Raw genomic sequence first — 15,092 nt, 5'->3', positions numbered from 1 at the left:
CGGCCCCGCTCCGCGCTCCCGCCCGGCAGCGCCGCGGCCGGCAGCGCCTCCGCTGCCCGCCCCCCCCCCCCCGATCCCTCCCCTCCCGGCACGGCACGGCACGGCCCGGCCCGGCACGGCACGGCACGGCACGGCCCACCGCCGGGATCATGGCGATTGACGGTAAGTAGGCCAATAACGCGCTCCCCTCCTCCTCCTCCTCCGCTGCCTCCTCCTCCTCCTCCTCCGTTCCCCTCCCCCGGGCACGGCGCCCCCTTCATCCCCTCCGCCTCCTCCTGCAGAGGATGCCCTGGGTAAAAAAAAAATAAAAAAATAATAAAAAAAATAACGGGATGAACGGGCCCTCCTCTGCACCGAGCGCTTCCCAGCCGGGCCCCAGGGCTGGCGGGGCTCCAGGGAGGCTCCGCGCTCAGGCGGCAGCGAGGGAGGCAGAGGGATGCTGCGAGCACTTGTTGGCTGCCCGGGGTGGAGGCTGCGCCCCGGCGCCTCCCCGCTCCGCTCAGAGAGTGGGCTTTGCTGGGAATTCCTTAAAAAAATAAAAATAATAATACAAAAATCCCCGAACTTTAATGGCAGGGAAATAAGGCTTTAAGGTGCGCTGCTCCCTTGCTGCAGCGCTCGCTTCCGAAAGCGGTTGTCGTAACTTCCAGGGTAGGGAAAGAGCGAGGGGAGAAACCGCACAAACGGCTCCGGATTGTGTTCGAGTGGGATGCTCCTGGGCTGGCGGTTTCCTTGGGTTAGTGATGCAGGCTGCGTTATTCCAGAAAGCTGTGGGAATTAGCTGGATTGGAAAATACTCACCAAAAAATAAAATAAAATAATAATCCATGTTTGATATTTTCAGATGATTTAGGGCATCGCTCCTTAAAAGTTAAAGCAAATGATCATGAATGGGTTAAGCAATTTAGCCTGTGAAAAGAACACAACACCTCTCTCATCAAGGCCAGATGTAGAAATAGCCTGTCTTGTACGAATGTGAAATTGTTATCATGGGACTTGGGCTCTGGAAGTCTTTGAAGGCCAGGCTGGATGGGGCTTTGGGCAGCCTGGTCTGGTGGGAGGTGTCCCTGCCCATGGCAGGGGGCTGGAAACAAATGGACTTAAGGGTCCCTTCCAGCCCAAACCATTCTATGAATCCAGAATTTGCTTTGTAGTTTCTAATTAAAGGGGAGGCAGGGTAAAAATATCCAATCGTGAAACTGACCTACTAGGTTTTTCACTTTGTTCTCTGTCTAAAGACAGAAACGAAAATGCATTTTTCCAGTGTAGTCTGTAACAGGAATGTGGCATCCTCTTTGTTCACAACCAAATAGCTGATTCCTGTAGATTTGTTAGTAGGTAGGTGTTACAATTTTTATTCCTCATCTTGGTGAACTCCACCTCCTTCTGTTTGTGTTGCAGTATCCTGCTTTGAACAACATGATTTCCTGGTCAGCAGTGTTTAAAAATATGGGTTGGGTTTGGATGAATACTGACTCTTGAAGACAGGATGAATCCCCCGGACTTATAGTCCAAAGGGGCAAAACACAGAATTTGCATCATGTCCAAGTAAATTTGTAAATGTTTGTGATTAAGTTAACGGGAAAAAAATACTTTGTTTGGTTTAAAAGACTTTGCAGTTGCACAGATTTTTTGGAGGTGGTAAAGTCATATGCAATAAGCAAGGCTAATAACTTTTGACTGAAGAATAAATGTAAAATAGTTCAAAACTCTCTTGAAGCAGGTTATATATAGTTATATGTGCAAAGTGCAGAAAATTAAAATAGGATTTGTTAGCTGCAAGGAATTTAGTCTATTGACTGCTTTTAAAAATCTTTAAGTGCTGTTTCTAGTGTCACTCTGTCAGCTTACAAGTTTACATCAGTTCTAATGTTAAAACTCATTTTTTTGTCTAAAAAACAAAAAAGGCTTTTTGTATGAAGCGGTATAGAGAACCAAGGAGCCAGTGACCATGGGCAGTGACCGCTGCTGTTCCGGTCAGTGCCAACACTTAGGTACTTTTTTGCATTGTGGTTACTGCTGGACCTTTTTTTTTTAAAAAAACAAACAAACAAAAAACAACTATATTCTTCATGTGACCAGGTTCAAAGCCCTAATTTAGTGATTGCAGGAGCAGTTAAATCTTTCTCTTTAAAAGTTAATGTCATCTTAAAAGATGTTTCTATTTGTTTCTTAGGTGTTTTGTTTTATACAGGCATCAGGTATATAGTTTGCATAGTTCGGGCAATCAGATTTGCTAGGAAACAGCAGCAGGGAATCTATTGGGAAAAGTTTTGTCTTAAATAGGATTAAATAATTTTATCTGCAGTTCTTATTTCTGTCATATTTCTCTTCCTAAACAAAATGAGTGTTAGTATTTAGTAGCAGCTCTATTTTGAGATGCAAGGTTATTTATTGTGTAGTGTTTCCACATAATGTAGAAGAATGCTAAATTCATTCAGTACGGAGAATACTGGGATGGGGAGGATGGCAGATATGGAGGAGAGTGGTAAGACCAGCACAGCTGGTAGCTTGGGATTTGGGTCTTCCCGATGGCGGCTGCCTCGGCATGGGGTCTGGTGGCCATTTGCTGGGGATGGGAAGAGCGAGAGTGGAGGAGCCGTTTCTGAGAGTCCTTCAGCATCACCATGGTAATGTTCCTCATGGCAGCGTTAATTTGGTTTCTGTATGCTGCTTTTGCTCCTCTGAGCAGTCGCAAGACTTAGGCACCTGCCTTAAGAGTTGAGATTTGAGGTCTGGGTGAGGAGCTAGCAATGGAAATTGTATTGCAGGGAGGAGAAAGGTAAAGGTCACAGTGGGAGGCTTTATAACCTGAGGCAGAACTGCGTATCCTCATGGATCTGCTTGTGCCAGGTTTGTGGGCTGCACTTGAATGTGCTCTAATGTGGTGCAGGCTATAGAAAACTGTGCATTTCTCAAAGAAGGGAATGTGTTCAGAGGTGAGCTGTTCCAGACCGAGTTATCTTGCATCGTGAGGGGTTCAGTGCTAAGAATTCAGAAGCAGTGTTAAAGAGAGTAGTGAGTTGTACAGATAAAGTGAATGTAGCGGAGAAGAAGGAATTATAGCATAGTGCTGTCATTTACTAAATTATTGATTGAGTAATGAGACTAATGAACCTGGCTTCCTGTATTTTCCCCTTCTGATCCCACCAGTGTAACAGTTTTCCATTATGGTTTCCTGTTACGCTCCTGTTGTACTCTGAGGTCCTCTTCATGTGTGTAGGCTTTTTCGAATGCTTTTCTTTTTGTCCCTGGGTCTCCAGAGTGTCTCTGGCGTGTACTCAGCTTGCTGTTTCTGACAAGCTCATTCTCCCTTCCAATCCTTGTCTGCCAGCTGTTTAGTTGGCTGCTGCAGGTGCAGCTGTTTACATGGATTTATTGGCTGGCTGGATGTCCCTGGGTTTGGTGAGATTGGTGGCTGCTGATGTTCATGAAGCTTTGAATCCTGAAAGAATTAAGTTCTGACAACTTTGTGTCAATTTTAATGTAAATTAGCTCCTGAATTCATTGGCAGTAGATTGTTAAGTTATATAACCCTCACTTCATTGGGAAACAAAGCCAAAATTGCTAAATGAACCTACTTTTTATTTATGGATATAAGAAGAAAGAGGAGTTAGAACACTGACTGCTTCATATGGGTTACGTGAAAACCATGCCTAGGCAAAAACTTCATAATCCAGAGGAGAAACCAAGGAACGAGCTACATACAGTGCCTAGGTGGGACTATTGTATGTGTGGCCCGTGGGTTGAATCTGGCCTAGGGAGCAGTTTTACCTAGACTCCAGGCTACCCCAGATATTCTGTGCTGTAGGGCAGGAGGTGACACAGAGGTCCAGTCGGCGCTGACCTGAATAGGCTGTGGTGCTTCTGGACCCATGCTGCTGCAGCCAGGGTGCATGTTGAGGAGTAGCAGCAGTGTTGAATAAAGCCTAAACATAAGAAGCCCTATTTTATACCAAGGCCCACTTCAAACACATTTGTTAAATGTGGGGTGGATCAAGCGTCAGGGTATTGGATTTGATCAGCCACACAGAATCTGTTTAATGCTATTTTATGCTCATTCACCGTCTGTAGTGGAAACTATTCAGTGGGTGTTACCTGGTATTTTTTTTGTTGTTGCCATTGTAAGTATGATTCCCTACATTATTTGCTGATGACAGTAAAGCCTCGCCATGTGCAAAAGTAACAATTTCCTGGATGGATTTGCGTTACATCATCATCACTGGAGTGTTACGGAGCTACTGAAATAAAAAAGCTATTAGTTCTTTGCCTTTTTGATGGTAATAGAGTGGGGTGCCTTTTAAAAACATCTAACCTCTAATCCTCTACAGACGTCTATTTGACAAGCTCCCCATGGGCTGAGATGAAGTTATCATACTTCATATAAGAAGAGGTGATCTGTTCAGAGCGAAATTCTGGAATCTGGTTCATTTTGAACGCTTAGCACTATTGCAAATGGGAACTCTTGGCATTCAGGATGGGCACACAAGAAAGCAAACATCCAGTGGCTGCCTGATTAAAAATGTTGGCATATATTGCCCATCAAAATGCAGGAGATTTATAAATAAAAGGAAAGTCTAGCTGTTTTGTGGAACACTTTCAACTGCTGTGACTGTTGGGTCATATTTTCTCTTCACCTTATTCACAGGCGTACCCTGTAGGCTTCTTCCAGCTTCTGCACTGACTGATGTGAGGGACCCACAGTTGATAGTCCCTGGCTTTTTTCTGAATATTGTCAGGTCTCACACTGAAAAAGGCAAAGGTCTTATATTGTATGCTGAGCTAAATGTGCACCTGGGGATTGGAGTAGGGATTTCAAGTCAGCTTTTAATCCTTGCACTTTCTAATCTTTGAGTATTTAACTCTTGCAGGTGGGAGAAGCTTTCTGCTTTCTGTGTAAAACCATCTCTGGAGTGAGATGGAGAAACTTTGGCATGGTTTTGAAAGTTATTTGTAAGACAGCAAATGAAAGTTGAATCTGTTGGCAAATCACCTCATAATCTTCACGAGGAACATAATCTTCAATGTGAAAAATGATAGGTTCATTGTGATTGACACACATTTTACAAGTATTTATTTTGTAGTCTAAAATAAGCATTCTTCCTACGTTCTGGGATCTTTTGAAATACAAATTCTTGGTATAATTTCTTTTTGTATCATAACCTTACTATTTTATCTGAAATACGAGAAATACAATTACATGTACTATTTCCATGAATTATTTCTCACAATTTCTTTGATTACAAATTTTAAAACATATACTTCTAAAATAAATTATACACAAATCCATAGATCATTAATAAAAAAAAAAATTAAAAAAATCCTGTTTCTTGGCTTACTTTCTGTTGTGAATCTTTGCTCTCGAGTGTTGATTCAGTGGTATTAGCTAAAAACTGTAGAAATTAGTTAAGAGATGTACTGATTTTTTTTTATCTCTTTGTTACTATCAACTTTTGTTGTTGACATCTTCTTTCTTAGTTCCAGAGCATTTGATAGAGTATACACCCCCAGCCAATATGCACTACTATCTTCTTGTCGTTTGCAGTGAGATAACCATTCTTACTGTAGCTGCTGGTTCTCTTTCTACTCATATTTAAAGAAAAATACTGCACAGGTCTTAGGTCAGGTTCAAACCATTTATACTGTTCCTGTTGCTACTGATATATACTGTACCTCTTCATTTCCACTTATAAGACTTATTTGAAGAAGTACTTGACTGAAAACAAGGTAAAATTGTATTTCAGTTGTCAGAAGAGTGAGGAAAGATAAGTGTCTTGTGATTCTGGGTAGAAAGGAAACTGAGATGATATTTTCATGGCGAGGGAAAGATGGTCCCTGAGAACCTCTCAACTTTATGATATAATCTGTTTATACAATCTGTCTAACCTCTTTTTTTCTTGGCTTCTGAAACTCAGTGAAGATGCTTCCATTTATTTAATTGTGGATAGGATTGGACCCAGCATTTTTTTGAGAAACAGAAATGGCTATGCTATTCTTGGTTAATTGTCACTGATTGCTAATTCATTAGTCAGTGGCATCGGTGTTGCTGAATATAAATATAATTAAAAATGAAGTATTCTGCGTGTCAGAAAAGTTCTAATGTTTGTCACTACTTTTATGGTCAGATAACAAACAAAATATTCTTAAATTAATTCAGGACAGATTAGATGATTTTATAAGCGAAATAATTTTTAGAATTTTCATTTAGATGCAGAGCTTAGGGATATGGTTTAGTGGAGGACTGTTAGTGTTAGGTCAGAGGTTGGGCTTGATGATCTTGAGGTCTCTTCCAACCTAGAAATTCTGTGATTCTGTGAATTATTAGACAGTTATTCTAAATGGTGCAAGCAGAGGAGATGGTCTTTACAGTGGAAGTTGGAAATCAATCTTATGTTTTTATAACCTTAACTTACTCTTGAAAACTGTTTGCCTTGAACACATCTGCTGCTAATTTAATCAGATACTTATTTCTCTTATTAGTGGGTTAGACAGTGAATAACTCTTCTTTATTTACCTGCTTATACACACCATCTGTTGCATCTTTTTTCCAGGAAGAGTCCAAGAGTCTGTTAAATCACTCCTCCTATGAAAACCACTGTGTATTTTTATGGACTTATCTCCTCCTTTCTTTGTGCCTTCTGTAGTTTTGTTTTATTCGTTAGGATGGAAGGTCAGAGAGGAGTCCCAACCACACAAAATGTGCAGGATGAGGATACATAACAATCACAGAATCATAGAATATCCCGAGTTGGAAGGGACCCATAAGAATCATCAAGTCCAACTCCTGGCACCACACAGGTCTACCCAAAAGTTCAGACCATGTGACTAAGCGCACAGTCCAAACACTTCTTAAATTCAGACAGGCTTCGTGCAGTGACCACTTCCCTGGGGAGCCTGTTCTAGGGTGTGAGCACCCTCTCGGTGAAGAACCTCCTCCTGATGTCTAGCCTAAACCTCCCCTGCCTCAGCTTGACACCATTCCCACGGGTCCTATCACTGGTGATTAAAGAACATGAAGTAGCATTTTTTTTTACTTTCTATTTACTAATAAAGTCTAATGTTGTTTGCTTTTTGACCACTAGTGAGCATTCAACTGTAAAAATTTCAGTTTTTACATAGACAATATTGTTTACAGACTAAAATTGTAACAAGTGTACTGCAGGAATACAAAGTTAATTTTACACCACCTGTGAGGATGTGCTGATGACTGTAGGTAACCTTTTAGGAAAAAATACCTTACTGATACCACCTACAGAGTTGCTGTTCTTTAGAAGTGTTTCCAGTATTTTTTTTTTCTTTTAGTTAGCTGTCCTTTCTTCTAAAATCAGATTCTTTCTTAAGATCAGTTCATTTGAGAATTTGTCTCTATTTGAGACAAATTTTCAAGTAGATTTGTTGGTATGCGTAAGCCAGAACACTCTCCTTATAGTTGTATTTTAGAATAAATTTGGTATATGTTATATCATAATTCTTCTAAGAATAGATTTCCTAAGTATCTTGCATTCATAGCCAAAGCACTGGTATTTTACGCATACACCAGGCAAGTTAGCCCATCACACAACTGATTTGGCTTTTAGCTTGTCCCATTCTACATTTCTGTGGCATAGCAAGGGAGGCTCTCATGGGTCGTACCGCTGCCACTCGCGCTTTTCATGCCACACAGTGCCTTTGGTGTTGGCGTTCTGCACTGAGACTTTGCAGGTTAGTCTAGGGAAAAGAGAGCTAATGCTGAATACAACGTTAAGTGCATGTTTGTTGAATGTAGTCCAAACTTATCAAAATGCTAATTAAAATACAAACCTCAGTTGGAAAGTAATGTATTACATAAAAAATGTGCCCCTGAAGTTACACCTGCTGACAAAGACTTCAGTGGTGCAGTGTAATGTTGTGTTGCAAGTAGTAATGTGTGGATTTGCTGCTAAACTGAAGAAGTATGTGTTGTATACACAGTGTCCTAAGCTGTACCATGGTCTTAATTCTGGAAACAAGTCCTGGATGTGTTCGTCAGAGCGATGGAGTGCACCCTCACTGAGCTGTGGGTGACAGCAGAGAGGGGAGCAGTTCGTATGCAGGAGGGCAGGGCTGATGGTAACCGTGTGAACTTCAACAAGAACAAATGTCAAGTCCCGGACCAGGGGTGGCAAGCCCATGCAGCACTGCAAGCTTGGGACAGGCTGGCAGGAGCACAAGTTCTGTGAGGAACAGCTGAAGGAGCTGGGGTTGTTTAGTCTGGAGAAGAGGAGGCTCAGGGGAGACCTCATTGCTCTCTACAGCTACCTGAAAGGAAGGGGTGGGGAGCTGGGGGTCGGCCCCTTCTCGCAGGTAACGAGTGATAGGCCTAGAGGGAATGGCCTCAAGTTGCACCAGGGGAGGTTCAGGTTGGCAATGAGGAGACATTTCTTCTCAGAAAGAGCAGTCAGGCACTGGGACGGGTTGCCCAGGGAGGTGGTGGAGTCACCATTTCTGGGGGTGTTCAAGGAAAGGTTGGACATGGTGCTTAGGGATATGGTTTAGTGGATGATAGTGGTGGTAAGGGGATGGTTGGACCAGATAACCTTGGAAGGCTTTTCCAACCTTAATGTTTCTAGGATTCTGCACAAAAGAGCCTTGAGGTCCTGGTGGTCAGCAGGTTGGCCGTGGATCAGCCGCGTGCCTCAGCAGCAGTGTGGGCTGTTAACGCAGTGCGAGACAGATCGCCACACGAGGAATTCCAGAAGAGAGCTGCGAAGCTGGTTGCGGGCTGTAGTACTTGGCACACCAGAAGGGGCTTGGGAAAGGGAGGTGGATTCTTTGAGTGCACAGTGAATGCACGTGAGGTGGCAGGCACGGGCTAAAATGGGAAATTCTGACCGGGTATAAGGAAGATATGTTCACGATGGCACCACTGCAAACCAGCTCTCAGAATTTCTGTCCTTGCAGATCTTGGTTGGTTGCGGCCCTGAGAAACCTCCTGTGAGGATGATTGTGGTCTGGAGTCTCTCAGAGAGCCACAGGTTGCTCCCAGTTTTCTAGCCAATTACTTTCAGCACCTAGTAATGGAGTTTCAGCTCAAGTCCAAACATAGCAGACCTTTGAAACTAGTACAATTCAAAATTCAGAAGGAAATGAAATGTTACAATATAATCAATACAAAACTGAGGTGTAGTTTTTTCTTTGGTGGGCAACTTTTTGTGGTTTTGGTGCAATAAATTGTGATAGTCATCCTCACAGATAGAGACTTGGTGTACAAAATCTTTATTTTAAACTGAGAATTTAAATTGAGAAAATTAAACTTTGTCAATATCTCAGCAGCTGCCTTTTGTTGTAAGTAAAGCCTCTGTCTGTTCACTTTGTGCTAAATGTGTGGATGATGTAGATCTTAGGGCCACTAGATGGTCGGTCTAGCTCAAGAAAACTGGTGTTTGAATCTATAATTATAAAATTAATTAATCTTTCATTATTTCTCATTTTGCTTCCATTGTCTGAAAAGATATGAAAAGCTTCATTCCCAGTTTTTCTCATATTCTCAGTTTTTATTCTTCAGCATTTTGGGCACAGTATTACTTCATCTTATATGCAAAACCACTTAAAACTTTAAACTGTTAAATAAAAGAGATGTTCACAGTCAAGATGAAATAGAATTAATAATAATCTGTATCTAAATCAGACTATTAACTATAAAAGCATGGTGACCCACCACTACGTTAAAATTAATTATTTTAACATTTGAAGATTGTAAAATTTAAGAGGGTCATACCAGTGAACCTTAGGGATTTGTGGGCTAACAGACACAAAGCCAGTCTTTTCAGCCTGCAGGAGTGCTGGGTTAACAGTTGACACCTTGCTGTCATGCAGGAAGTTTTTCATATTTACACTTTAGTTTCTTTCAATGACAAGGTTATTCAAAGCTGAGAGTCTTCTCGGGAGTTGGAAAGACAAGAAAACTTGTGTTCATTTGTTAAACTGTGAGTAAAACCAAGGTGTGAAATATAATAGTTCCACAATTTTGAAGAGCACTAGGGGAAAAAAAATCTGCCTGAGTCACTTGAGGATAATATTTTGTGTTTAATAAATTGGTTAAATATCAAAGACGCTTTCTTCAACTTTGTGTTCAGAACACGAAGTTCGTGATGGATTTTTATTCAACAGTCGGTTTCCATTCAAAAGTAGTTTTGAAAGAGTAAAAGATTAGTCGCCCATTAAATAAGACATATAATTTGGGAGCTTCCAGGACAATGAAAAAACAAAATTTAAATTCTGAATGAATGCATGTTAAGTTATGTACGTTTGCTGTATAGTGTTGTAGTGGATTAAAAAACAGTATAAGGCTTAATGTAAAGACTTTATTTAATAGAACATTACAATGTCTTAAATAGCTTTTTCAATCATTTACATGTATTCTTGAAAACAAAAGGTACCAATGCCGAATGCACAACCAACATTAATATTCTATATTGAGATTTCTTGCTTGTTGAAGTCACTGAGTGCAATATACAAGTAAAATCTAATGCTGCTCACTGGTCTTCTCACAGTAATTTCTGTGTGAATCTTTATTTTTAACTGCCTAGCACTTGTGGAATGAAAAAAAAAATATTTTGTTCATTTTTTTTTTCTTCACTTCTGAATTTAAGTCTAATGGGAGGAGAAATTCTAGAGACAAGTGTTACAATCACTCTGAGCTTCTCTTTCGTAGCCTGAGGATGACTGCACTGACTTGAAAGAAGACTGTAATCTCCCCTAATCTGATTTTTTTAACGTGTTTCTGTCATAAAACCAGTTTATTTTCAACCCATTTTTTCTTACTCAGAAAAGATGTTGAAAGCAAAACATAAGAATGGTACTGGTCAGTTCCTAGAAGAGCACTCTTTGCTATCTAGAAGAGTACTCTTCTGTTGCTGTGTTCTGTAATGATGGTGGCTGTAAAGAAGTTCTGGGATAATCAGGGTCATTGATTTTTGATTTCCAATTCAAGAGTATCTTTGAGACTTGTGTTTCAGATTGCAGAGTGTTAAAAACAATAGTTGCATTGTATGCTCAAAGTGAGGATGCTTTCTGACTTCATGTCTCACAGACATTTAATTTTGTTGTAGAACTTGCTTTATTCCACTTATTTTGGTCCTTTTTATCCTTCTTTCTGTGATATATGCATTTCCTACCATTATTTATTTAGAATGTAAATTTCACTACAACTACATGCATCTTCATAAAGCATTAATAACAGCAGCTAGCAATGTTATTTGTTATGAGTTTTAAATATCAGCTGATATTGTGTCTTAACATCCTTATGACATGACATAGTTCCTTTATTATGGAATGAAGAAGAGTAGTAAGTGCTATATAACAGATTTTAAAGATTTTCTTTTTCTTTTCTTTTTTTTTTTTTTTTTTTGAGATGGAAATAATTTTATTATCTGGAGTTAGTTTTGGAGTGTTGTGAAGTGTTCGGAATTCCATAGTGATTGATGGGTTGTGGGTTTCTGGAACAGTTTTGTATTTTCTTGAAGTTTCAGAGCACCATGTACGGTGATCTGTGTGATCAGAGCCCTTCAGTTCTGTGTTCTGTTCAGATAAACATGGACCTTTGTCAGTGGCAAGAGGCTTAGTGGGCATTAAGGTTTGGTTAAGGCAGGCCACAGCTTGGTGTTGCTAAAGGTTTGACCGTGGGGAATATCATTCCAAAATCTTTTACTTAAAAGAGGACAAGATGATGAATACCATAAATTCATTCAATATAAAGTAATGATAATAAAAATCAACTCTTCCAACAGTTTCTCAATGCCATTAAAAGAATCTCTTCAATGGTTTGTAACTGCCTGTTCCTCTGGCTGCAGGGCTTAGCAGTAGGTCCCTACAGTTCTCCCAATATCACACCTTCCTATTGCAATTCAATTGACTGATTGTATTCTTCTTCCATTGTGGTTCTGTCAGTGTCCTTACTGGGCATGTTATGCATTAGTCTTTTCTTCACTAGCTGTAGTTATAACATTAAAATGTTTTTCTATTGAAATTTAAAGTATAATATTTCTACCAAAAACTTTGTTATTCCCATTTTTAATAAAATTCTGTACAACTGTTTAAAAGCTTAAATAAAAACCCAACAAGACTCTTGAAGATAAATTCCAGATAAGCCCCGCCTTCAGTTACAGGCTTTCTTATTTCTTTTCTTTTCTTTTTTTTTTTTTTCCTTGCCTCAAAACATTATTTTGATGTTCTATTGTGTTACCAATATTTCTTATGTTTTGAGAAATCTTCTGTAGATGGTGGTTCCCTCAGAAATCAAGCTTTGTATTTGGGAAATAATTTTTGTATGATTTCAGTTAATTTGCTTGTGTTTTTAATTTTGTCAGTATAAATTCTCTGTAAGACTCTTCAAATTGCACTGTTGCTAGCAATGTTAAGCCAAAGATACATTTATTAATTAGGAAGTTTTCAATTCATTCAGGATATCCTTTGGAGAAAATAGCCTTTTGCATTTTTATTAAATAATATGTTTTGCAGCTTTTTCTTTCACACTGTTTATAAGTCTTATTACGAAGCCAAGTACATTTTAATTGCTAATATTTTCTAATGATTTATTTCCAAATAGGTGGTGAACGAACTTGTGGTGTACATGAGTTAATCTGCATTAGAAAAGGTAAGCAATGATTTGTGAAAGTTAACTTATTAGCTTGTGAATAGTACTGCTGAGATATCTGCTACCTAATGTTAATGTTGTGCATTTTCTGGATCTTAATGTTGCACATTTGCATTGTAAAATCTTTTGATGCTGACACTGTCACTTAAAAAAAAATAAAATTGAAATTTGCAAAATAAAAAATGAATTTTCATGAAAAGATAAACTTTTTTTCTTCCAGTATTTCCTGAGTTACATGGAAGTTGTTAATGTTGTTCATCTGTGATAGGAAACCACATACATGAACTTTGATCTTTGCCTTGTACTTTCAGATTTTTGTAGGTTGATTTGATTTCAAGTAATGATTGATTATTGTGAGGGTATTTTAAATAAGTGATATAGTGGACTGGCAATTTCTTCCTATGTGTTCTTGAGGTCCTCATGACACAGACTTCTTTGAAAACGGCTTTACCAGTAATAACACCAGGAAGAGGTAGAGTATGAAATAGAACTGTGCTCAAGAGAGGGCTTTCATAGGTTTAAAGCTGAGTTACAGTGGCTGCAGTTGCAGTTTGATGATACAGCTCAGGTGATACAGTGACAAGATACAGTTCTGTTTTCTGCCCTCTCCTTTTGCCAGCCCTACACACTTTTCTTTTTCCCTTGCAGTGGTGTTGCTGAGTGTCTGTGTTCTGATCTGATGGCTAATCTTATCAAAAAAAGTATAATTTCTTCAAGGTTTAGTTCCTTGAATTGACTCACCACCAGAATCAGAGAATCATTTAGGTTGGAAAAGACCTTTAAGATCACCAAGTCCAGCTGTTAACCTAGCACTGTCAAGTCTACCACAAAAGCATGTCCACATCTACCACATCTATGTGTCTTAGGTCAGAAGAGTATTCAGTTATTTTCAAAATGTAAAGAGTAAGAAAGTGTGGAAGAAGAGGAGGAGGAGGGCTGCTAGACTTGACAACAGCTAACTGTTAGACTGGCTCCCTGGTATTGTTAAATTCCTGCTACATCATTTGTGGTAGGAAGAACTTTTGTTTGGCCTGTGAATAAATCTTAGTTCCTATTGCAACAATTTAGTACATATAAATTTTTAAAAATATATTAAAACCTATCTGCTAGCGTCAAAATTTAGTCTACCAGTTGAAGTGAAAAATAGCTTTATGGCCAAAAGTTGTCTTTTCCAAAGAACTTATTGAAAGAATAATTGAAAGTTGTATGCCATTTGACAGTATTGTAATTAAAAACACTTCTCTGCTTTTTAAAACTCTAAATCATTCCATTCTTGCTTTCTGTAACTCCTTTCTCATTTGAGGAGGTTGTTCTTTTTTATTATTATTATTATTATTATTATTTTAAGCTCTTTATTGCTGTCTGTCTTTCCTTTGATGGATAAGTCAGTGCACAGAGTGCACTGCATTCTTTCTGTAATAGACTCTGGTTTTCTTTCTGAATTATGAAACTCATTGAACTAGAAAGTTCAGGAAGCCTACTGATGATGTTGCAAAGTCTATTAATCTTGCTAGCCCCCTTTTATTTCAGGATATTGTACTTTTAATAAAAAAAATTGTGCATTCTTGGAGGCAGTACTTTGTTTTTGTTATTGCTGGGAAGCTCAAATGAAGAGAGGTGTATCTTTTTATGGTTCTGTGTGATATTTGGACATCGGAGTCTAATCTGCTTTAGTGATTGATCAGATACTGTAAATGAATTTTTAATAGTTGCATGAAGTGTGTTTTAGTATTAGTTATAAATTAGCCTAGGGATAAGCGTGACGAAAAGGGAAGTATCCTCTTAGTGCCATTTATACCTGTAGTTTGGTGGGTTCCTTTTTCCTTTAGATGAGTTTCCGTGTGTATTCTTGTAACCTTGTGTGCCCCATATGCCCTGCCATGTCACTGATAAATTTCTGCTTGTAGTGTGTGGAACGAGTGCATTTTTGTCTGTCCTCTCTCTGCTTGACATGCTTATAAAGCAGAATATGCTTGCCATTGTACTACAAGTCTTCCAGTTGTGTAGTGCTCCGATTCCTTGCATTTAATATATTGATTACTTTATCTAGGATTTCACAACATCTGATGCATTCTGGTGCATTTGAGATGTATTGTGTTTTTGTTTGTTTTTGTCTGACCAATGGCCAGGCTCCTAAGGATTACTTTGTGCCAGCTGTCCAGGCTTGCTTGTTTGCCAGGATCTGGGTGTGTGATCTGGATCCATATTTACCTTCTCAGAACATGAAGTCCTTTCCAATCTGAGAACTCCCAGCCACCTGGAATCTGGAGCCGGTCCAATCAGGAACTCCCAGCCCTGTCCCTAATGCCCCTGGATACTAATTTCAGCCTTACATAGGAGCAAGCTGAAAAGTTTTGTGGCATAGGGACCTTCCCCTTTGCCATTCTGGACTGCGCCATGAAAAGAAAGGCTTCTTTGGCTCATGAAGTCACTGTGGAAGTTCGATGGACAATTCAAGTATTCACATTGACACATGCAA

The 15,092-nt window shown here is 39.4% G+C and overlaps 1 protein-coding gene across 3 annotated transcripts in view; it reads left to right on the top strand.

Moving 5' to 3' along the window:
• Positions 1-29: 29 nt before the first annotated feature.
• The window catches only part of SYT14 (synaptotagmin 14), a 98,009-nt gene continuing 82,946 nt past the window's right edge, over positions 30-15,092 (top strand). The window contains exons 1-2 of one of the 3 annotated variants that reach the window (XM_027452995.3): positions 30-162; positions 12,566-12,613. In XM_027452995.3, the coding sequence (XP_027308796.1) occupies positions 150-162; positions 12,566-12,613 (61 nt within the window). In that variant the 5' untranslated portion in view covers positions 30-149. The remainder of the gene's footprint in view (positions 163-12,565; positions 12,614-15,092) is intronic. The other 2 variants (XM_027452997.3, XM_027452996.3) reach the window with 2 other exon arrangements.

The sequence above is a fragment of the Anas platyrhynchos genome, chromosome 3 (assembly GCF_047663525.1).
Source record: "Anas platyrhynchos isolate ZD024472 breed Pekin duck chromosome 3, IASCAAS_PekinDuck_T2T, whole genome shotgun sequence".
NCBI classification, from domain to species: domain Eukaryota; kingdom Metazoa; phylum Chordata; class Aves; order Anseriformes; family Anatidae; genus Anas; species Anas platyrhynchos.
The sequence above is the reverse complement of the archived record's forward strand: the minus strand, read 5'-3'. Positions and strand labels throughout refer to the sequence as shown.